Raw genomic sequence first — 25,843 nt, 5'->3', positions numbered from 1 at the left:
TTAGGAAGGGAATCCCAGCGATAGTGAAGAAATGGAGATATCATTCCAAGTCAGGATGGTTTGTGGCTTGGAGGCTAACTTGCAGGTGGTGGTGTTCTCTTGCATCTGTTGTCCTTGTCCTTCTAGGTGGCAGAGGTTTAAACGGATGATGTCATGGTGTCGACTTAAAGGAGTTACTAGTTTTGACTGTTAGAGAGCTGAATTAGCAGAGATGCAGTCAACAACTGAGAAATTAACTGCATGTTCATCTGAAGCTGTGCCCGCTACTCTTGACTCTAGGTGCTAACTAATGACACTGCGATCTTGATTTTGCTTGACACCACACCCATTTTGCAAGCATGAGAGGAGCACATAAGCTTCCAATATGATCAGCGGTGAGCACATTTTGGGTCTGAAGTGCACCACCCATTAACTTGGCACAGGCTTCTCTTTAGGTGGCACAGCCATGCCACAATAGGTATTAGATATTTTGCATTTGCAGATTGGGGGCCTAGTACCTGCTTTGAGGCCCTGATACACCATGTGCACCCCGGTATTCTCAGGCACTTGGCAACCAAACTGACAGTCCATTAAAGCAATGCTACCTCCAGAAAGATATGTTTTTTTTGCCTTACTGTGGAGCGGTGTGGAGAAGGCTGCACATTAAACATTGGGCTTCTGCTAGCTACTACCACCCTGCTCTCCTCCACTGCATCTGCCACAACATCCCAGTTTGGATACAATCCAATTTCTATGTCTGGATTCCCAAATTCAAAAAAGAAAAGCTTCCTTCGCAGGACTGCACTTCAAAAACTTTTCAAGCTAGTGTCCCTTAATATTTGTACTTACAGTGAAAGGAATTTCTGTCATCCGTTATAACATACATGGCAAGACTAAGGGAAGATAATCATCATCGTATTTTTTTTAAAGGCACCCTGATAGTGCATTTACCTAGACTATCATTTTCATTCAAGACCTGGGTCAGAATCCAGCCTGGACTCGATGAATATACAATTTTAATTCCACCCTGTGCAAAGCTAGGATGCAAATTTTGAATTTCATTCGAAGAGGCTGCTTATTGGCTGCTGTTGAAGGTCCCTTCTGAAGTTGAACGTTGAGGCACTTCAACTCTATGTCTGACCATTCCACCTGAAAGTGCTTGAATTTGGTAGCCGAACATGCAGCAAAGGTGTTCGATCCCCAATTTCCCCCCCGAGTGGAAATTTTTACAAGGATTACTGTTGAGGAAAGGAGGTTGAAGGAGTGAAATTTACAACCCTAAACCTTCCTCCCTCCTTTTAAAACAATTTATTTTCCTGGACTACTACGGCAATGAATAGTCTGTAACCAAGAAAGGATGCGGGGAACTTCAGGCTGTTGGCCATGTAACTGAACCATCAGCAAGGGACAGGGTATATGATTCCCTAATTTTCCCTCTCTCCAACATAAAAGCAAATTGCAGAGCTAATTTATTTTGCTTATTCATCATATTGTGTATATTGTAAGTAGGTGCAATTTTTTAACCTGCTGCACTGCTGGAGGCTATGTATGGAATGCATTAGACAAATAGAGAGATTAGTGTGTCATTAAAGAGGCAGTAAAGTATGGAGTAATTTGCAATTTGAATACAGCCAGGACTGTTGGCTTTGAAAGTTTGGAACGACTGAACATAGAACCCAGTATGAACAGGAATAATATCTTTGTAAACTGAGCTCCCTGGATTTTAAAACTGCGACAAATTAGGGAGAACCAAAGAAAACAATTTTGGGGTTGATTTGCGCTCCCATTAAAAACTTAAGATTCACCTACCATCCAAAATATATACATGATGTTTGGCTCAGCAGTTGCAGGCAAAGGTGTTTCATTTAAGTGCTTATTTACCAGCTGCTTTTGCCGCTACATCATTTTATCAGCAGTCCGCACGCTGGTTCTGATTGTCCTACTGCCAGTGAAAAGTGCTGTCTCTCGAGGCCATTTGATGGTGTGCAGGTGCAGTGGCTTGCTGTGGGAAACTCGACCAGTAGAATGGAAAGCATTTTTAATTAAATGCTCAAGAATTATAGCTGTTTATAAAATCTAATGATTTTTTGCAAATCAGAAATGTCAACACTAAAACATAAATGCAAATTTTGAAAGAGAACAAAAGCTGTGATCGATTTTAATTTCCAGATTGCAATCAGTGATTGCCAAAGTTCTTTCTTCAAAAGCCAAATTACATGACGAGAGTTTGAGAGACTATGTTTGTGACCTTAACAGGAACAACAGCCCTATGCCTGAGGCAGAACTTCTTTCAACCATTAATAGTGGAGGGGATGTGTATTTTTGTTATGTGATTTGAGAGGGATTTAGAAATTACCCCAAGCATTTGATTTAAATCCAACTGGTGTCCGATAGTTTGTTTATGATGCAGAAGCTGTTCTGCAATGTGATCTAGATGTTTGTTTTCCAATATCACAGGATTACTTGCAGTTGTTCGAAGACTGAGTTTATACCTTTACCATTCTTAATGTAGACTTTCAATAATGCCAGATAGAACTCTTAGCTGGCCAGAAATATAAAACTTGTACCAGTGGGCTAATAGCTCAGTCTGTCGGTGGGCAAAATGGAATGACGGTTTTATCAGCAAAAAGCATGGCTAACTCTTATTTATCTTACTCCTTGCGATGTTTTCTCTCTAGAGGCAATAAACAAAACCATGTTGTGAGATAATATTTCTTCCTCAGGAGATGTCAATGCCGCCTCACAAATGTAGTAGCAGGGCTGTCTCAGGAGACTGGACTGTAACATAAATAGGATATAGGTTGTAATTTGCAGAAAAGCTTTGTTCTCAAACTGGGTTCCTGAAAAGATGGATTTGCGCAAGTCATTTGTTTATTAATAAAACGTTGAAGGAATATGCGAGTGAGCCGCCAACAAAATGTGTCATTTAGAGTACGAAAGAGCACATTTTGTAGATTAAAGACGAAAGGCTGGATTTTTGTGCAGTCGGGAAGACAGATCCTATTTTTGTTGGTAGGGGAAAGAGGGTGGAGCATGATACACACAGGAAGGAAACCTGAACTCAGCAGTCCACTTGAACCCAGCAGTGAGTTCAAACAGACCCTTTTTTGGCTGTTGCAAGGGCCTTAATCCACGGCGTGGGAGTCACAAATTCGTGGAATGGACGTAAATGATCACGAAAGGCAGTTAAGACCTGTTTTAAAAAATCCTCAAAACTTTGAACATTAAAAAAAACCAACCTGCAGGTGTCAGTGATTGTTTTAAAAAAAATCTCCTGGATTGCTTTGATTTGAGAGTATTTGTTGACATTTCCTTAAGGTTTATTACTTTGTCATTATGCAAGCTTGGCTGGGTTTCAAAAGCTACAATTATCTCAGCAGGACGCTTTGATTTGTTCTGTTGAAGAATCATACAGACTCGAAACGTGAACTGTGTTCCTCTCTGCAGATGCTGCCAGACCTGCTGAGTTTTTCCAGGTACTTTTATTTTTGCGCTGAGTTCACTACTTGATTGGCAGCTTAAAGAGTCCATTAAAGATTCAGCTCTTATTGATGTGGGGTATGAAGAAAAGTTTGTTTTTAACAGAGACTAACCAGTTGAGATTTAGAAACTTTTAATGGACTTCATGAATGAGAGCTTTTTCGCTATCAAGTGTGTTAGGTAAGAGTTCTCTTAGATTTTTAGAAGTTTATTTTATTTCATCTCCATATGGCTCGGGAGGTCTACCCATGGTGGATACTGGGTGAGTTGGCATGGAGAATAGGAGGGATCATGGGGTGGATTGGGAGAAGAATTGTCAGTGGAGGATTGGAGGAGCCATGGGGGTTGGGTGGTGGACATGAGTTGGCATGGAGAGTACGAAAGGCTTTGGAACGGATTGGGGGCAGAATTGTCACTCAGTTGGCATATAGGCCATGGACGTATGTCCAGGCTAGGAAGTATGTGTGATTGTGAAGGGGTGTGAAGATGAGGACTAGACAGCTGAACTGCTCATATTATAACTGGGATGACATCCTAGAGAGCCGAGGCACACCTTCTAACCAGCCTGCCTGCCCCTGTGGCCACCCAGGATCTGCTTCCCAGGTCGGCAGGCCCGACTCTATCCCCCCCACCCCCGCCACCATTCCTCCTCCCCCCCGCCCCCCCACTCCCCCTCCCTCTCCCCACTCCCCACGCCCCCCCCCCCCCCCCCCAACCCCCACTCAGAGCAAAAATTGTGTGTGTGATGAGGCCCTTTAAACCGAGGCATTCTACCTAGTTAGAAAATTTCCCAACTTGAACTACCCACCTCTGAACTGAAAATCTAGCCCTAAGTGATCTGATTTAAAAACTGTTATATGAAAAGCATTTAATTTTTCCAGTATGCTAATGCAGAATGATAAATGTTCCTTTACTGTTGCTGGATCAAAATCCTGGAACTCTCTCCCTAACAGCACTGTTGGTGTACCTTTCCCAGATGGATTGCAGCAGTTCAAGAAGGCAGCTCACCACCACCTTCTCAAGGGCAACTAGGGATGGGCAATAAAAATTGCTGGCAGAGCCAGCGCAACCCACATCCTGTGAAAGAATAAAAAATATATAAAATAAAGCTAGGGGTCCACCTTATAATTGTCCAAATGGCAATTTTTGACTTCAGTTCTGTAAAACTGTGCAAATTAAAATTAAAATTAAATATTGAAAAGGAGTGTTTGGCCCAAACAGTCCAACCATTTATCTGAGCATGGTCCTAATCCCATGTGTCCAATTTATTCCCATATCCCACCATTCCCCATTCCTCCTATCTAAACTAGTGGTAAATGTTGACTTGAGCGGAGCCATTAAGTCAGGGTTAGGTGTTTTCCCACAGTGAAGGAGGGCAAATCATTCTGGAAGAATCATATATGCCTCCTCATATCCAACTGGAATGATGCCGGCTCATAGAACAATCCCGACAGTTGAGAAACCGATGTAACAATGCAATTTTCTTTCAGACAGCGCTGAAAAATTTGAAATGCAATCCAGTAATAACAATAGCAGGCTAATTTAAAAAAATGTAAACCATCTCAATCTTTTCTTCAATTTGTCAGTCTGCATAGAAAAATCAGTACATGACCAAGCTAGCTACACTGAAAATTACAATTAGGTATACCTTAGTTGAGTACTTGCGAGCCAGTTTTCCTTTTGAGTTTAGTTTGGCTTCCTGCATTAATCCTCGGCCAGGATTTTAGGGCCTTGTCTGGGTGGGACCCACCGTGGGAGATTCATGTGAAAGTGGACAATCCCGGTGGTGGGCGGGGCTGGAAAATCTCCCCCCTCATTTCGCATTGAACTGATGTATTCACCTAGCAGTAGCAAAAAATCTGCAGCAAAAAATGTTTAATATTTAGCATTCCAAGTAATATATTTCATGCCTTTTCCACAGCTTGTTGTGGTAGGGCTAAACAGAACATTACAGGTGTTTTTATGTATCCCAGTTAATACTTTTAAAGTTCATTCCTAATCTTGGGAGTTTCCAGTGGAAATGCAGCACTTTGAAAATAAAACATCTCTTCGGAAGAGGCATTAAATTCATCAAATTATTGTACTGATTATTAAAATTCTTCATACCTTGATACCTATGAGCATATATACCTACATTTACTTTGATTCCCAGCATTACAAGTAAAATGTTTAGCAAATTTCATAATCCAAAACATGCAAGGGCTAAATTTTAACTACAAGAAAACCAAAAGTTTTGGCACTAAAATATTTCTTGGCTTTAACCAAGATCACTGCTATTTTATTGTTACATTAACATTGGACTGGATTTTATACTAAAGTGGTTATTAAATGGCTGGCATTTTTGTTGCACTTGCCTGAGACACTGCTTTTTTGTACTGAATCAATGCATTGAAGAAAAAAGTTCCACAATGTAGACTGGGTGATACGAACACTTAACTAATTTCAATGACAGGTTGAGTATCTGTGCATCCAAAAGCCAAACATTTTTTGCCCAGGAAGTCAGTGACCCGAGCCGACACGAACCTTGCCGTCCAGACCCGACCTTTAGCATGCGAAGTCTAGTTGTTTGCCTTGTGATTTTTTGTGATTATTTAATGCTTTTATTCCACCATGTCAGAAAGACCATATACGGTAGCCATATCACATCCGAAAACCGAAACTATTCGAGTACCGAAACGCAATGAACCCCAAGGGTCTTGGATCAAGGATACTCGACCTGTTCATCAATGTACCTTAAAATAGTTGTGTAATAGCTCTGTCTATACATACAAACTACCTGAAGTGTTCCTTCCAAATATCACCTCAAACTCTTGGGAACATCATTCTCACATAATCTTCTTGCCAATGTTGTCCCCTGTTACAGAATATCTTAGTTTGGTATCATATTTACAATTAAGTGCCCTTTTTAGTAAAATACTTAGAGCCGAGTACAATCATTTTCTTAATACAATTACAGTGCACTTGTTTTCCTTAGGTGGGCTTAGAAAACTCAATCTAGGCATTGACGAGGCTATTGCTTGGCTCTGTGACAATGTATGCAAAATAAATAAGTGCGCTTGTACATAATATTGGGGTACATTTTCCCCGCGTATATTGTTGTGAAAATGGTGAAAGACATAAGCTTGGATGGAACGCTGTTGGACCATTCATAAATTTGGTATGAAATCAACAAGCCTCCAACGAACCCTGAGTTTAGAAGGGTTGTTAACAGGAGAAATATGGAATAGATTTCCAGCTGAAATGTCGATAAACACATTTTCTTTAAATAAAAGCCCCCAGTATATGTGATTAAAAGTATGTGCAGTTGAAGGTTTCCATTGATAAGTGCAAATAAGAATGAAAAACGACTCGTGAAACATAACAGTTTGGAACATTGAATATAGCGAGCCCAGAAACATCACTGGTGAATAATGTGGGCCGCAAGGATAGATATTTGTGAATTTTACTTTTGGAATTCAGTGATTCTGAGTAAGACCATATGAAGTGGATCAGGTTATTCCTCACTGAAAAGCTTTTTTAGTGGAAAATTTATTATACTGACATATAAGGGAATGTTTAAATGCTCGCCCACGGAGAGTTACCTGGCTGCAAGTGTGGAGCAAAGAATGGTGGGCAGCACGCCAGCAACTTTTCAAACCTGGCTGATAGTGAGCCAAGTACCTTGTCATGGCTGAAGTCTTGGAGAATCTACCCTTCAAATCAAAATGCAAAATTAATGACATTATGTTCACACCGTATCTTGGATACCTCATATATAACTGGGAGGATTTCCCCTCTTTTATTGAAAGTGATCGTGACCTTATTCAGTATTATTTCATTCTCTTGATCTTGCAGACATCAAGAATCACACGTTCCGATGAGGATAAAGATTCTGGCTGGGATGCATGGGGACCTTGGAGTGACTGTTCAAGAACGTGTGGTGGAGGAGCTTCCTATTCCCTGAGACGATGCTTAAATGGCAGGTCAGAATTAAATTGTTAAATTAGAAATAGTTTATGCGACACCTTATCAGGTACCTCACACATATTTTAAAAAGCTTCACTGGCATTGATTTACTTTGAGGGCAGTGCCTACTCTGTAGGCAAATGGGCAGCCATTTGGTACACAGCAAAGTCCTACAAATAGCAGTTAGGTGGGTGGCCAGTTAGTCTGGTGGCGTTCGTTGAGGCAAGGATGTTGAACCGTCTGGAGACTTCTTTGCTCTTCTTGAATTGGGGACCTTTTAATGCTTATGTGAATGAGCAGATTTAATGCCTTATCAACTGCATTGCCATGTGTGGCAAGGCATTACAGGCAAACTGCTCACCCGCAACCCCCTCCCCATACTAAACTGGTGCCCTGCGTGTGCCAGAAACAGTTCACCCAACATATTTAAACTGGTTTGGCTCTGGGAGTTTGCATGTGGTTCAGGCATGCCAGTAGTAGGTAAAAGTTAATGATGTAGAAGGCAGTGTCCAGAACAGAACGGGATTATATTCAATCATACTGCAGTTGGTAAGTGACCACCACCATCATGTCATTCAGGCGAGTGCTTGTTTCCTGAGCATTGGTCACAATGATTTCATTTTAAGATAATCATCTGATTATTTTGAGTATAAAGCAATCGGAAAAAACGGTTTGTTGGAGACCAGGGTTATTGGCTTTTCTATTGGTTGAAGATTCATTGCAGCAGCATGGATGGAAGCAGAGTAAAGTACACTGAACCCCATGCAGTTACCAAGATCGTGCTGAGACATTCCATCTACATCTGAAGCAGCACTGCAGGTGCCTCGGCAGATTGGGGGGTTGGTGGGGGGAGCCTTATACTGCATCTCCAGGTTTATCATCATCATCTCAGTGCAGAAATATTGTACAATACAAAAAAGGCCTAACTTTAAAAGAAATGGAGGACAAAAAGGCCAATCAATTTTTTAAGCCAGAAGATAATTTTGAGATCAGGAAGTCTGATGTCCCAAACAATCGTGGAAGAGGCATTTAATTGGGTGCATACGCTGTCCCTTTAAGGAACCTCCAAGCCCCGACCAAGAAAATGATTCCCAATGATAACAATGCCTATCTGTTGCTATGCTCATGCCTCCTTCTACCTGATCAGAAAGAAATTGCAGTCAAACTTCAAATGCATTGCACGAATTTATTCATATACTTTGCATAATATGTAGTGCTGTTGACACTCTTCTCCCCAAACCTCAATGACCTATAATGCTTTACTTTGTGCTAGTGTGTTATATAATTGTTCTTGCTCGTAACCTGCAATCTTCAAATGTTTCTGTAGTTGAAAGAATAAGTATGCTATCATATTGCTGGGCTTCAGTGGGAACCAGTTTGCATTCGAGTAGTCATGATATATCATAGCCTCAAAAGGTGGTGCAAGGAGAGTCAAAAGTAACTTCCAAAAGGGAATTTGACAGACAAATGAAAGGGAAAATTCCGCAGTGGTATGGGACTAATTGGATAGCTCATTCAAAAAGCTGGCACAGGCACGATGGGCTAAGTGGCCTCTTTCTGTGCTCTAAGATTCTATGCACTGAACTTGTGCTGGGCTGTCGAGATAGCTCAATAATTAATTCTGGCGTTCAACTTCTGTGCCTGGTTGAACCTGCCTGATTTCTGGTAAATTAATTGTCACTTTCTCAGGAGGCTAGAGATCGATCAAACGCAGCATTGCATTGAGATTCAGAGATTGGCCTGCTGTGGTTTCTCTTGCCATAGCCCTGCTTCTGGACATTCCTTCAGCATACCCAATGACCTGCTTGGGCAACGAAAGGTCAATGTGTGTTTGCCTAAAGGTTTCATTCAATTTTGACCCCCAGCATGTTGATGCCATGCAAGCCACTCCTGGAAGGGCCCAAGGCGATGTTCATTTGAGATAATTTCACTGTCTCACTGGGGTGTTGTTACAGCCTGCCCTGTCACCCAGCCTGTGCTACCTACAAAATAATACATGATTATACTACTGGTTTGTTTACGTAGATCTTACAGCAGAGGATCAGTCGATAGATCAAGGCTTGGGAGAATGTATTATGTGTAAAAGTTTAAAGCTTCATGAAGTCCATACTGCAGCTTTAGCGGTACAAATGTTTCTAGTTTATTTGTTTGGATAAGGTCATGAACCGAGACTACTCTGTGGTTTACTCAGAGGGGAAAAGAATGATTGGTTACACCAGACTGCAAATCAGGATGTTTAATCATCAGCCAAGGAAAGAAAAGCCAAAATCTGAGCACATTGCTGGGCCTCCTTGAGTTCCACCCATCTGCTAAGCGGTCCGTTGTTTCAACGATGTTAGAACAAAAAAAAAAATTACAAAACCAGACTGTAAAAATGCATTTTTGGTCCTGGTGTTCCAATTTTCTTTGTTTTACATCCTGATTCGTGCACTATCAATTGCCAAATTATCCCAGTAATTTCCGCTCTTGCACCCGCTGCCACCTGAAACTCAAAAGGGAAGCAAAGAGCTCCATGCTGACAGTCACCTGGCCTCTGCTCAAACCTGAGCAGCCACTGTCCTGCACTGAAACCTTCCGCTCGCTGATTGTTCAATTCTGACATCAGGATTACTCCTGCCTGGTTGCAGGTCTGTCAGTTAGCAACTTATAAAGAATAACGTTAATCTTTTTTTTATTATCCTTTCATGGGATGTGAGCACCATGGGCAAAGCTGGCATTTATTGCCCATCCCTAAAGACTCTTGAGAAGGAGTGTCTTGCTCAGCTGCTCAGTCTCCACATAGCTGGGGGTCTGGAGTTATGTGTAGGCCAGACTGGGTAAGGATGGCAAATTTCTACACCTAAAGGACAACAGTGAACCAGATGGGTTTTTTCAACAATCAGTGATAGTTTTGCAGTCACCTTTACTGAGACAGGCTTTCATTTCCAAATTAATTAATTTAAATTATTAATTAATTTAATTCAGTTTCTACCAGCTGTCATGGTGGGATTGCCACCATATTCCCCTAATCATCAACTTTTGGTTGTCATGATTTTGTATCTATGTTGAAAGATGGGGCTTCATTTCTGGAGGAGATAGGCTAAGATCATTTCTAGAAAATTGCAACAGAATCCTTTTTTAAATTAATTTACGGGATGTGGGCAACGCTGGCTAGGCCAGCACTTATTGCCCATCTCTAATTACCCTTGAGAAGGTGGTGGTGAGCTGCCTTCTTGAATTGTTGCGGTCCATGTGGTGTAGGTGCACCCACAGTGCTGTTAGAGAGGGTGTTCCAGGATTTTGACCCAGCCACAGTGAAGGAACGGTGATATATTTCCAAGTCGGGATGGTGTGTGGCTTGGAGGGAACCTTCCAGTTGGTGGTGTTCCCATGTGTCTGCTGCCCTTGTCCTTCTAGATGGTGTCAGTCATGGGTTTGGAAGGTGCTTGCTCACTAAGGAGTCTTGGTAAGTTTCTACAGTGCATCTTGTAGATGATACAGACTGTTACCACGGTTAGTCAGTGGCGGAGGGAGCGAATGTTTGTGGATGGGGTGCCAATCAAGCAAGTTGCTTTGTCCTGGGTGGTGTGAAGCTTCTTGAGTGTTGTTGGAGCTTCACTTATCCAGCCAAGAGGAAAGTACTCCATCACACTCTTGACCTCTGCCTTGTAGATGCTGGACCAGCATTGGGGAGTCGGGATGTGACTTACCGACTGCAGGATTCCTAGCGTCAGACCTGCTCTTGTAGCCACAGTATTTATATGGCTAATCCATCTAACTAATACTTCTGAAAAACAACAGACAACAATTATGGCTTCTGAGTTAGATCCTGGTCACAGGGCCCGAGTACAATTATCAAACGATGACCTCCCATCTCCAGCTAGACAGAATTTATGAAACCTAGCCTCGACTGTTCCCTCAAACGGACGCAAAAGCTCCCATGGCTCTATTTCAAAGAAGAGCAAGGGGGTTCTCTCTCTCCCCCCCCCCCACCACCCCCACCATTTCTCTCTCAACCGGCATTAATAAAATAGATAATCAGGTCATGATCACATTGCTGGTTTTGGAACCTTGGTCGGCACATATTGTTTGCTGTTTTTCCAACATAGGCAGTAACTACAATTAATTTGCTATTAAAGACGACCCAAGCTTGTGAAAAGCATAATATAAATGAGAGTCTTTATTTCTTAGTTTCTTTTTTTCAGTGTGGCTAGCTTCAAAGAGAAGGTGAAACAAATGTACTTTTTACAGCCTTTCCCTTGATGTTGTATATCATAGGAGTGTAGCCAATATACCAATGCTGATAGAATCAACATTGACCAAATCTGTAGAACTGTATATGTTATAATCAGTTTCAGAATTTAATATTTTGCTTGCAATAAACACAGTGAACAAGATATTTGTACTGCTTGACTTGCCAAATAGTACAATCAAATTGTGAACTCAGCAGCACTTTGGCATTAAATAGTTCTAAATGGCAAGTTTTATTTCAACACTTGTCTCTTCTAGTCTTTAGTTTTACAGAAAGGAATGTGCAGATTGTGTGTGTGCAGCATTTTTCCATTGTATAAACAGAAACATTTGTAAATGCTGTTAATCCCAGAATTCTGATACAAATGAATGTGATATAAAGACATGAGAGGGGAAGAAGTCAATCCAGCCGAAGCTTATGATGGTTTTTAACATATTTGGACTTGCGAAGTAACAAAGGAGCCCACTAATCAGAGAAGTTATAGTTAGCATGAGCTCCTGATCCATAAGCACATTCCATTGTTCACATTTTAGAAAACCCTTGATCCAAACTTAGCATTTATGTTTATTCTCTAATTATTGCATTTCATTAGGTTCAGCACTTAAATGCAGTCAGTTTGCTTCCAGGTGCCACAACACAACCACACACCAGTTACTCTGTGGGTAGAAAAGATATTAAACGAGGTGTGAAAAAGGCCATTGGACCAATTAGCCCGACACTAATCAAGAATTCATGTATGATTATTTGCTCATGGGGTCCTCTCCCCCTCCTAACCTAATTCCCAGTCATTACTAATTGAGTTTCTACTTCCTACGTTCTCCCACCCCTACCAATATGAACAAGGAGCAGGAATAAGCTATTCAGACCCCTCAAGCCTGCTCCGTAATTTAATAGGATCACGGCTGATCCGACAGTAACCTGAAATCTGCATCCCACTTACCTCCAATAACCTACAACTTCCTTGCTTACCAAGGATCTATCCACCTCTGCCTAAAAAATATTCAAAGGGCAGGATTTTGCCCTTGGCTGGGGGTGCTTGGTGGGGGCGGGCAGGGGGTGGTTGGGCAGCTGACCGCCGCCCGTGATCGGTTCCGCTCCGCTCCGCAATTTTACATGCTGGGCCAATTAAGGCCTTCCCCCGTGTGGATTGGGAGTGGCAGCACTGAGTGCTGCCTGTGCGGACAGGGGAAGGAGGAGAGCCGGGCCTTGCGCGGAGTTCACGCATGCGCGAGAAAGAGCGCTTCAATTTCTCTGAGGCACGGAACTACCCCCGGAAGATTGAAGGGTTTTTAAAAAAATTTAACAAGGACAGTAAAAATTTAAAAAACATGTCCCCTCATGTGACTCTGACATGAGATGGAACATGTTTTTAATTCCAAAATAAAGTTTTTATATAGTGTTTATTTGCTTAAAGAAACCTCATCCCACTCGTGGATGAGGTTTCCAAAAAAATGTAAAGGCCACTTGGCCTTTTCACCTGCCCACCAACAGTGAGGTGGGACCAGCAGCATGAATTTGAATTTAATTAGCTTGTTAATGACCTTAATAGGTCTTATCAGTGGGCACGCAGCCAACTCCGGCGCACGCCCACCGAACGAAATATTGCACGAGTGCGTGATGACGTTGAGACACATGCCCAGCATCATCGCGTGTCGTTTTACACTCTGGTGTGCCAGGCGTGCACCTGCATGCTGAGCATAAAATTCTGCCCAAGGACACTCCCTGAAAAGGTGGTGGAAGCAGCGTTCCAAAGACTCACGACTCTGAGTGAAAAAATTTCACTTCATCTCCTTTTAAATGGGTGACCCTTTTATTTTTAAACAGTGACCCCTAGTTCTAGATTCTCCCACAAGAGGAAACATCCACTGCACATCCACCCTGTCAAGACCCCACAGGATCTTATATATTTCAATCAAGTCACCTCTTACTCTTCTAATTGCCTGGTGTGATATTGAATCTCTTTTTTTTGCTGAGTTGGCTGATCTTTATCCAGAGTTACATTGGGAACACTAAAATTGATGTTTCCTTGGGCTAGGAAACAGAGGAAGAAGGCGGCTAGGTCACAAGAGTGTAATCATCATCCTGTTATGCCTGTTGCAAAGTACAAATGTGGTCTTTAGGTGAGAACATGGTTGGCCTTGGTCCCCATGGTCAAGAAACCAGCTGTCACTTTTCTAGGCTCACATAGAAATAAAGGTCAGATATAAGAAGGCAGTTTGTGTCCAATCCTGAATGCTTACAGTAAAGCTGGAGAAACACTACATAGGCATTCAGTATACACTTTGCTTAAGCATTCTAATTTAAATTGATTAAATAAACTGTGACTTAAAATCCAGAAATGAGTGGGGTAGCATTGTGGTTGTGTTACTGGGCTAATGATCTGGAGACAAGAGTTCAAACCCCAACAGGGTGGTTGGGGAATTTAATTCAGCTCATTAAATAAGTCTGGAATTAAGAAGATAAGATGACTAATGGTGACCATGAAGCTACCAGATTGTTGTAAATGCCTTTTAAGAAAGAAAATCTGTCATCCTTATCCAGTGTGGCCTGTATGTGACTCCAGACCTACAGCAATTTGGTTGACTCTCAACTGCCTTCTAAAATGGTTTAGCAAGCCATCCAATGGTGACTCGCCACTACCTCCTAGAAGGTAATTAAGGATGAATAATGAATGCTGGTTTTGCCTATGATGCCACATCTCGCATGTGTTGATTTCTATAGAAATCTTGATCCAGACAAAACATTTCTTGGGAAACTAGTTATGCATTGATTATTTAACTACAGTGGATTCTGAACTGGGTCCCAGAACTGTGTTATTTGAACTTACTTGCATTTATTGAGAATTTGCTACTTGTTTGGAGAGCAGTGGTGACAGCAGATTTGAAGGAGTCCACATTTTAAACGTGCTCACTTTCCTAGCTGGGGGGCAACATATGATGGTAAGCAGACACTTATTGGCGAGAAAAGAGCAAAGAAAAATGGACAAATGTGAGCTAGAATAGAACATAATTTAACCTTTGTCGTGTGCCTCAAAGATTTATATGCCTGTGTTGTATTGAGACGTTGCTCCATTCTGGTTCATATTGTTCCGATTATTCTACAAAACGTGATGTCACGAGCATAGCTGCCTGGCAGAGGTGCTCCATTTGAATATGCTTAAAGCTTGGAATTTGTTCTTTTTTGGTATAGTCCTGCACCAAGTTTCATTTACCGATTTGGGTAACTACTGGGGTATTTTTACAACTCATAACCAGGCAATGAAGCAGTAAACTGGAGCCTAGTCTTTAGATACATACAAGCTTTTAGTTACAGGAACACACATTACAAATCATGCACCTCCAATCCAACAGCCACAGTGCCAGCCTGCTCCTGTGTGTATGAGCATGGGTGAGTTCCACAATTTGAGATCTTTCAAGTGATATCTAATGGTCTATTCCAGCTCAGGACAACCTAACATTTGGGACGTGTTTTGTGGTGAAAAGTGTGAGACAACTGCCTCTGCCCCACTTGCCCATCCCAGCTGAAGAAGGCCTGAAATAATTGTTAAGGTGTGAGCAGGAGAGGCAGCTTAACTTTCATCCATACTGCCAGCAGCTGCAGGGCCATCTAATGACTGAGAACCAGGAAGTACAAACTATCTGCATCTTTGTTGAACAGCAGCCTGGTACCATACGTATTCCTCCTACTTGGGTATCGCTTTGAAGGCATACTAAATGAGGCTAAGAGAGGGCAGCCATCATAACCAGACTAATAAATGAAAGTACCGCGTGTGAAGCATTGGTTGAGCATATACAATGGACACAACATGATTTGAATGCGATGTTGAGTTAATAACATTTATGCCGAGGCTAGTTCTGAAAAAGAAAAGGCAAGTTCACTGAGTCAGAATTGAGATGAGAAAGCCTCTCGGCTACACCAGATCCTCCACCACTATCAACTGGCCTAGGGCAGTCTCAGGAAGAGGAAAACTTTGGACAGGTCAAGGAGGCAACGTATTAAAGCTGGCATCTTATGTCAAAGACTGAATCATCAAAGCTATAATATGTAAAATGTATTTGGTGAGCAGCACTGGGAGAGAAATAACCTCCAAAGCTTTCAAATTGTCAGTCAGAACAATTAATATCCAGTATCGTGGAGTTATAGGTTTAATGAACCCTTTCATGTGCTTTGAGAGATATTGCATAAACTAAAAGATTATAGATTATAATTTAGCTTTCAAACATTATAGCTTAACTATTATAGCTCGTTTGATTGATCTTATCCATGGATGTTCGAGTAGGACTGCCATGGATCAGTGTAATACTACAAAAAAAATTTTCTCTTTAGTGGGATGTGGACGTCGCTGACAAAGCCAACGTTTATTAAGAGTCAACCACATTGCTGTGGGTTTGGACTCGCATAAAAGCCAGACCAGGTAAGGATGGCAGATTTCCTTCTCTGAAGGACATTAGTGAACCAGATGGATTTTTACAACAATCGATGGTAGTTTCATGGTCGCCATTACTGAGACTAGCTTTAGATTCCAGATTTATTTATTGAATTTAAATTCCACCAGCTGTTGTGGTGGTGGTGGGATTTTAATCTAGCTGTCCCCAGAGCATTAGCCTAGGCCTCTGGATTAGTAATCCAGTAAGATTACCACTATGTTACCATCTCCCCATTGTCCTTGGGCAAGACTCAGGCAATGTTTGGAAGATGACAAAGCAACATTGATAATGTGAGAAAGAAACTGGAGCAGATTCTCATCCTGCACACACACACACACACACACACATATATATATTATATACACTATATATATATATATATTTTTAATGTGTGTTTGTATATATATATATATATATACCTATATCTATATATGGTACTGCATCCACCAAGTTACTTAAGTTATAGTTTGCCCCTTGGTACTTCTTTCAGTGAAGCAAACTGCATTCATTTATGTTTAATTTGAAGCTTACCGCTCGGTAAGTGATTGCCCCTGTGTTTACCTTGGTTTACATTTGTAGCTGTGAGTTTGTAGTGTGTTATTGTACTTGGGACATTAGCATTGATGGCTGGCTCCACAGCTTTGAGTTTCTAAAACTGGCGATGTGTTTAGGTAATTTTACATTGGAAACTGCTAGCATAATGAATAATAAGAACAGTAGTTTCTTGTGTAATAGACTGTTTGACAGAAAAACAGTTTATTCATTATAATCTTGAACAGACTTGGAATTTTTTTTTGAAAGGAAGTTCATTTTGAAAGGCCTAATTGCGATGGGTACATGAGATAAAATGGAAATTAATATATTCTCTTGCCTGTCCTTTAATGGTGGTTAGCTATGCATAATAGATTTATTCAAAACAAAATGTCAGCATAGAAGGGAATTTTATTTGGCCAGTGAACATTTGATCATGATAGTTGTAGGAAATGTTTGGAAAAAAAAGGTTTTATAAGCTCAGCCTTTCAGGATTGACTATGTTTGTTCACGCTCAGTGGGATTTCAGTCAGTGACTGGTTTCATTATACATAAGCCCTGGCAGGTATTTTCTACTAATGTTTTGACAGGTGAAGAAAAATTTAGCTTGATTCAGAACCAGAGCGAAAGCCCTTGTCAAGAATGATTTCATTTGCTGCACCAGGCTTATGGTCTTGGCTGAAGACCCAAATTTATTAGTGGGGAAGAGCATTAAAAATTATCAGGGATTAGAGGATTTTGACCATGGAGCCTTCCTTTGTTGAGTCATGCGCATATGTTAAAACTAGTTTATAATGGAAGCTTTTGTGAAATGTTTGACACATGTTTGTTTAATGCTTTGAAAGACTGTTCTCTGTGTCATTTTTTTTATTTCCTGTCTCTCAGGCGCTGTGAAGGGCGGAACATTAGGTACAAAACCTGCAGCAATGTGGTAAGTACTGCATAAAATGCATCTGATTAGTAATTATTGTGAATTACTGCTCTTTGCTGCTGTTGCAGATGGAGAAATTACACTAAGTGAGCGTGTTTCCTTTCACGTGTGCTTTGTTAGTACACATGATGTTAGCATTTATGAATAAGATATTTTTCCAATCTTATACTGAGAACCGTTTACTGCTTGTTCAAACGTTGTGGCGTGATAAAATTGGAATCATTGAGTAATTTGGAAGTTGGTTCTGTCACACTCGATCTCTGCCATTTTTTTGCCTCCCCATATCCAGATTTGTTTCTGGCATTTGCAGCAAGCGGCAGCATTTTTTCAGCTGATTGCATACAAATGGATAAAAGTGATACCATATGCCATATTTTCACTTGTTCCCAGCTCAGTTGCATTTCGGTTGTATGAATTGTGCATCCATGGCGAGCAGACCTACACAAGCTGCTTCAATCACAGGTGGATAAGGTCACAACTATTTATAACTACTAAATTATGGGGTGTTTCCAGGGTTCCCAGACAATCAATATAGATTCCTGAACAAATGAAGCCAGCTTTAACTGCCTCGTGTACCAGATGTGGGCATATTGGAGGATGTTCCGCATATCCTACACAGAGCGACGAGGAAAGAAGTTCTAGAAATGGCTGGAGAAAAGAGAAGATTAGTGCATAGTATCGAAGAAAGAGAGAGATACAATACTTCAGTCACATCATTAGAGCAGACAGTAGAGGGGGACTGTAATTGGAGAAGAAGTAGGAGAAGGAAGCAGAGGAGAAATTGGATGATGGATATAGTGAACTTGATGCAGTTGACTGATGTGGAGTGTGTAAAGGCAGCACAGAGCAGACAGAGGTGGAGATCCATGACTGTCAACTTTCTGCAAAGAGGTGACATTAATGAACAAATGTAACAAGGTGAAGGAGGGGTAATAAATGAGTCATTTGAGAGCTCTCTATCTGCAATAGTACAACTTTAAGACGTTATCTACAATATCAGAAGACCAAAGCAAGGTGGTATGGCTCAAAGAAATTGTTGACCTTAATTGCCTTTAAAAATGGCCCCTCAGGGGAAAGCAGCAACAGCCAAATTCATTGCACCACGGTTGGCTCTGCTGCACAGGGGTGGAGTAAAAAGTGTGGGAATGCAATAATTATAGGGGATTAATTGTAAGGGGAGTAGATGGGCGTTTCTGTGGCCGCAAACGAGACTCCAGGATGGTATGTTACCTCCCTGGTGCTGGGGTCAAGGATGTCTCAGGACATTCTGAAGGGGGAGGGTGAACAGCCAGTGGTCATGGTACATATTGGTACAAACAACATAGGTAAAAAAAAAAAAGGGATGAGGTCCTTAAAGCAGAATATAAGGAGTTAGGAAGCAAGTTGAAAAATAGGACCTCAAAGACAGTGATCTCAGGATTACTACCAGTGCCACGTGCTACTCAGTGTAGAAATAGCGGGATATATCAGATGAATACATGGCTGAAGAGATGGTGTGAGGGGGAGGGTTTCAGAGTCCTGGGACATGGGGACCAGTTCTGGGAGAGGTGGGGCCAGTACAAACTGGATGGGTTACACCCGGGCAGGATCAGGACTGATGTCCTAGGGGGAATATTTGCTAGAGTGTTTGGGGAGGGTTTAAACTAAAATGGTAGGGGGATGGGAACCTATGCAAGGAGTCAGAGGAGGAGGAATCAAGGACAAGAACAAAAGACAGAAAGAGGAATAAGAAAAGTGATAGAGAAATCAAGGGCAAGAATCAAACAGGGCCTCAGTGAAAAATAGTGGGAATGGGACAAGTAATGTTAGAAAGACAAGCCTCAAGGCTTTGTGCCATAATGCGAGGAGCATTCACAATAAAGTAGATGAATTAACTGTGCAAATAGATGTAAACAGGTATGATATAGTCGGGATTACGGAAACATGGCTGCAGGGTGACCAGGGATGGGAACTGAACATCCAGGGGTATTCAGTATTTAGGAAGGACAGACAAAAAGGTCAAAATGGTGGAGTTGCATTTCTGGTTAAACAGGAAATTAACGCAATAGTGAGGAAAGATATTAGCTCCGACGATGTGGAATCTGTATGGGTAGAGCTGAGAAACACTAAGGCAAAAAATGTTAGCGGAGGTTGTATATAGACCCCCAAACTGCACTGGTGATGTTTGGAATGGCATTAAACAGGAAATTAGAGACGCATGCAATGAAGGAACATCTGTAATTATGGGTGACTTTAATATGCATATAGATTGGGCAAATCAAATTAGTAACAATACCGTAAAGGAGGAATTCCTGGAATGTGTACAGGATGTTTTTCTGGACCAACATGTTGAGGAACCAACGAGAAAACAGGCCATCCTAGACTGAGTATTGTGTAATGAGAAAGGAATATTTGACAATCTAGTTGTGCCAGGCCACTTAGGGATGAGCGACCATAATATGGTAGAATTCTTCATCAAGATGGAGAGTGAAGTAGTTGATTCTGAGATGAGGATCCTGAATCTTAATAAAGCAAACTATGATGTTAAGAGATGCGAGTTGGCTATGATGGATTGAGAAACGTTACTTAAAGGGATAACGGTGGATAGGCATTGGCAAACGTTCAAAGAGCGCACAGGTGAACTGCAACAATTATTTATTCCTGTCTGGCGCAAAAGTAAAATAGGAAAGGTGACCAAACCATGGCTTACAAGGAAAATTAGAGATAGTATTAGATCCAAGGAAGAGGCATGCAAATTGGCCAGAAAAACAATAGACCTTAGGATTGGGAACACTTTAGAATTCAGCAAAGGAGGACCAAGGGATTGATTAAGAAGGAGAAAATTGAGTACGAGAGTAAGCTTGCAGGGAACACAAAAACTGATTATATAAGTTTCTGTAGGTATGTGAAGAGAAGAAGATTGTTGAAGGCAAATGTAGGTCCCGTACAGTCTGAAACAGGGGAATTTATAATGGGGAACAAAGAAAAGGCTGACCAACTAAATACATACTTTGGTTCTGTCTTCACAAAGGAGGACACATAATATACCAGAATTGTTGGGGAGCACAGGGTTTAGTGAGAGGGAGGATCTGAAAGAAATCGGTATTAGTGGGGAAATGGCGTTGGAGAAATTGATGGGATTGAATGCCGATAAATCCCCAGGACCTGATAATCTACATCCCAGAGTACTTAAGGAAGTGGCCCTAGAAATAGTGGATGCATTGGTGGTCATCTTCCGAGATTCTGTAGACTCTGGAACAGTTCCTACAGATCGGAGGGTAGCTAATGTAACCCCACTATTTAAATAGGGAGGTTGAGAGAAAACAGGGAATTATAGATCTAACATCGGTAGTGGGGAAAATTCTAGAGTCCATCATAAAAGATTTAATAGCTGAGCACTTGGAAAATAGTGGCAGAATCGGACAGAGTCGGCATGGATTTCTGAAAGGGAAATCATGCTTGACAAATCTACTGGAATTTTTTGAGAATGTAACTAGTAGAGTTGATGAGGGGGAGCCAGTGGATGTGGTTTATTTAGACTTTCAGAAGGCTTTCGACAAAGTCCCACATAAGACATTAGTGTGTATAATTAAAGTGCGTGGGATTGGGGGTAATGTAACTAGTAGAGTTGATGAGGGGAGCCAGTGGATGTGGTTTATTTGGACTTTCAGAAGGCTTTCGACAAAGTCCCACATAAGAGATTAGTGTGTATAATTAAAGTGCGTGGGATTGGGGCTAATGTATTGAGATAGATAGAGAACTGGTTGGCAGACAGAAAACAAAGAGTAAGAATAAACAGGTCTTTTTCTGAATGGCAGGCAGTGACTAGTGGGGTACCGCAGGGATCGGTGCTGGGACCCCAGCTATTCACAATACGTATTAATGATTTAGATGAGGGAACTAAATGTAATATCTCCAAACTTGCAGATGACACAAAGCTGGGTGGGAGGGTGAGCTGTGAGGAGGATGCAGAGATGCTTCAGTGTGATTTGGACAAGCTGATCGAGTGGACAAATGCACGACAGATGCAGTATAATGTGGATAAATGTGAGGTTATCCACTTTGGTAGGAAAAACAGGAAGGCAGATTATTATCTGAATGGCTTTAAATTGAGAGAGGGGAATGTGCAACGAGACCCACCCAGGTGACCTCGTACACCAGTCGCTGAAGGTAAGCATGCAGGTGCAGCAGGCGGTAAAAAAGGCAAATGGTATGTTGGCTTTCACAGCCAGAAGATTCGAGTACAGGAGCAGGGATGTCTTGCTGCAATTATACAGGGCCTTGGTGAGACCACACTGGAATATTGTGTGCAGTTTTGGTCTCCTTATCTGAGGAAGGATGTTCTTGCTATAGAGGGAGTGCAGCGAATGTTTACCAGACTGATTACTGGGATGGCGGGATTGACATATGAGGAGAGATTGAGTCGTTTAGGATTATATTCGCTGGAGTTCAGAAGAATGAGGGGGGATCTCATAGAAACCTATAAAATTCCAACAGGACTAGACAGGGTAGATGCAGGAAGGATGTTCCTGATGGTGGGGGAGTTTAGAACCAGGGGTCACAGTCTGAGGATTTAGACCATTTAGGACTGAGATGAGGAGAAATTTCTTCACCCAGAGAGTGGTGAGCCTGTGGAATTCACTACCACAGAAAGTAGTTGAGGTTGAAACATTGTATGTTTTCAAGGAGGAGTTAGGTATGGGGTGAAAGGGATCAATGGATATGGGGAGAAAGTGGGAGCAGGCTATTGAGTTAGATGATCAGCCATGATCATAATGAATTGCGGAGCAGGCTCGAAGGGCTGAATGGCCTACTCCTCCTATTTTCTATGTTTAATCAGGAGTAACTCCTAGCCTGTAAGGATAAACGGCAGGGAAATAATTTGATTGGAAAGAGAAAGGAACTGAGTGAGAAAGTGTAAGCTGGACAGCAATCCCCGTTTGTGCCTTGTTCATCTGCACAAATGCCGTGGGTAAATGACCTTGTTTTAAGTGTGTCTAATTGAGCACCAGGCCCAAGGCCTGTATCAGCATATTACAATAGATACATGGAAAGCTATGAGGATGTCAGCAACATTTACCAATTGACTGTGTATAAATGCAAGTTATGGATGCATTGTTTGCAAATTTTCAAGGATGCAAGGAGCCATAAGTTGCACATGTACGTAGTCCTATACATTCCCCTTTTCAATTGTACAACATATTTAAACAGGGAAAAATTCCACTCCCTCAATTCGCAGCTTGTTTGGAAGTAGCAGCAAGCATTCTGTCACTTTCCTGGGTGGGAGTGTTACCATACCCACTTTTTTACGGCAGTCTCCAGTTTCAGCATGTTTTGATTCAGAAACACAGTTCTCAGGGTGACCTCTGGGAGTGATCATGGTCGTCCCCTGCAGTCATGATGAAGTTTATGTGGTTTCTCAGGATATGAGCTTATCACCACCATAATAAAGTCCATTTAACCTATGCTGAGAACAATAATTCAGCACACTATTGATGCTCTGAAGAAACACTTCACATGTTTGAATCAACCTGTAATAAAATCGAGCTTTTTTGTCAGGTGTATTATTCATAAAATTCTTCCCTGCTGAATGAAAAGATGTTTTAAAAAAAAACATAGAGTAGTGATAATAGGAAATGTAAATTATCCTAATATGGATTGGGACAAAAACAGTGAAAAGGACAATAAGGGGGAGAAATTCCTGAAATGTATACAGGGAAACTTTATTAATCAATGAGTTTCCAGCCCAAAAAGGCAAGCCATATGTGATCTAGTTCTGGGAAAAAAGTAGGGCAGATGGATCATTTTTCAATGGGAGACTTTGAGGAACAGTAATTGCAATATCGTTAGAATTGTTATGGAAAGAATGAAGGAACAAGTAAAGGTGAAGCTACTCAACTGGAGAGGGTTTAATTCCAGTGAGTTGGAGAGGGATCCAGCCCAGGTGGAACGGAAACAAAGATGATCAGGCAAAACAGTAAATAAGCAATAATAAGTAAATAATAACGGGTGAACTTGAAGCAAGTCGTTTGTGTATGGATTAGTTGTATTACTATGAGGGGGACAAGGAAGGGCATCCAAAGCTAAAAGCCCCCCGAGTGGCTAAAGAAGTTGGGATTCAACTCAAACTGGAAAAGGATGGCCTATGATAAATGTCTCATACATAATACAGGAAGTCTGGAAGAAAACAGAGTGCAGAGGAAATGAAGAGCAAAAAGAGTATATGAGGAAAGATCAGCAGCTAACATTAAAAGTGAACTGAAAGTATTGTTTATACAATCCCAGAAAGACAGACAACCTAAAAAGAAAGGAATCTCCAAGCGACGCTGATTGAGTGAATCAGCCAACAAAATTTTACTTTTTAAAACTTTTACTGCAACAGTCAAACCCCAAATCAACATAAAATTAAATGTGCATTAACAGACAAATGACTTGAAACAATGAATTTCACTTTAAATAGTCAATACCACCAAGATACTCCTCACGTAATGACAAGAACTTGCATCACTTTCCACACAAATGTGCCATCACGTGCAGTTTCAAAGTTCTTTAACTCAGTCTCGAGTTTTTAGGATCTCTCACTTTTCCCAATGGATTTGGCACTTGAGTCACTTTCACTGGCAGCCATATTCTTTCCAAGGTCCCTGGACATGGTTAACACCATCAGGTACACGTCTATGAATTCTCTCTCACTCAAGTCACAATGGTCCTGATGGCATAGCTTACCAGAGTTCCTTTTCAACTGGCCAACCAGCTTGGTTAACTTGGTTAACAGCCTGGTCGTCTGATAGACACAGAGCTCTTTAGCATGCCTGAGCCACTCACACTGCTTTTAAGATTCAATCCCTTTCAACTCACTTGTACGTTGCTTCACCAAGAGCTTCTGGAGTTCTATCTTTTCCTATGGCAAAGTAGAAAACTGACCTTTTCCTGGAAAACTTTGCTTTGTCTTATATACACCAGGTGTTCTATCTCTGCTTCTGACCCCAACAGGATTTCTGTGTCCATGTGTATTGCAGCAAAAGTTGTAACTCGGTATGCTTCCCTATTTTGGTTAGCTTGCTCCCATCTCCATAGCAGCCTTAGCAAGAGTTTAATTTCTCAGAATTGATGTCATACCCAGGAATTTCAATTACACCCCTTTCCAGCATTCCCTGTAGTTTAACTTTGAGTATAAGGGGATATCTCATGAACACAAACTTTTGTAAAGTGCAGAATATGTCACAAGATTTTATGAGCATACAAAATTTGAAAGGACATTGGTGAAGGAGATCCTCAGTGCAGTGTCCTAGGCCCAACTATCTTCAGCTGCTTCATAATAACATTCCCTCCATCATAAGGTGAGAATTGGGGTTGTTCCCTGATGATTGCAGTATTCAGTTAAACTCATGACTCCTCAGATAATGAAGCAGTCTGCACCTGCATGCAGCAAGAACTAGACAAGATCAAGTGATGAGTGACTGATAAGTGGAAAGTAACTTTTGTGTCACACAAATGACAGGCAATGATTATCTCTAACGAGAGTCTTGCTATTTCCCCTATTCAGTGGTTAGAGGAACAAACAAATGTTTCTACATCCACAGACATGAATCCAGGATGTGTGTTGCCTCCCTGGTGCTAGGGTCAAGGAAGTCACTGAGCAGCTGTAGAGCATTATGAGGGGGGAAGACGAATAGCTAAAGGCTGTGGTCCATATTGGTAACTATGACATAAGTAGAAAGAGAACAAATTTTAGGAAGCTAGTCAGGAGACTAGCAAGCAGGACCTCAAAACTAGTAACCTTCAAATTACGCCCAGTGCCACATGGTTGTGAGTATAGAAATAAGATATTAGAGCAGACAAATGCACAGGGGGTGAGATGGTGCAAGTCTGTAGATTCTTGTGATTTTGGGACCTGTTCTGGGGGTGATGGGACCTGTTCTGACCAATGGATTGCACCTCAACAGGGGTGGCACCAATGTCTTTACAGGGTGGTTTGCTAGTGTTATTGCTGATTGTTTAAACTAACTTGGCAGAAGGATGGGAACCAGGATGTAGCATTAAGAAGGATAGACAATGTAGACAAAAGATTGGGGGGAAAGAATTAGCATGGGATTAAGAAATAGTAAGGTATTAAGTGGGTTCAGAGTAAGAGGAATACAGTAAGATTTAATTCAGGTTTATAGTGCATGAACGTAAATGCACGGATCATGGTACGTAAGATTGGTGAGCTGTAGGCACTCATAGCTACTTTGGAATATGGTGTTGTGACAATAATGGAGACCTGGCTCAAAATGGGCCGGACTGGACATTTAGTATCCCTGGATACAAGATTTTCAGGAAAGATAGGGAAGGAAAGAA

The 25,843-nt window shown here is 41.4% G+C and overlaps 1 protein-coding gene across 1 annotated transcript in view; it reads left to right on the top strand.

Annotated features, from left to right (window-relative positions):
• Positions 1-25,843, top strand: part of adamtsl3 (ADAMTS-like 3) — a 604,254-nt gene that overhangs the window by 241,906 nt on the left and 336,505 nt on the right. The window contains exons 4-5 of the mRNA XM_041175078.1: positions 7,294-7,421; positions 17,479-17,524. Of these exons, the coding sequence (XP_041031012.1) occupies positions 7,294-7,421; positions 17,479-17,524 (174 nt within the window). The remainder of the gene's footprint in view (positions 1-7,293; positions 7,422-17,478; positions 17,525-25,843) is intronic.

Source organism: Carcharodon carcharias, chromosome 26 (genome assembly GCF_017639515.1).
Source record: "Carcharodon carcharias isolate sCarCar2 chromosome 26, sCarCar2.pri, whole genome shotgun sequence".
Lineage (NCBI taxonomy): Eukaryota > Metazoa > Chordata > Chondrichthyes > Lamniformes > Lamnidae > Carcharodon > Carcharodon carcharias.
Note: the sequence above shows the minus strand (reverse complement) of the source record. Positions and strands in the feature narration are given on the sequence as shown.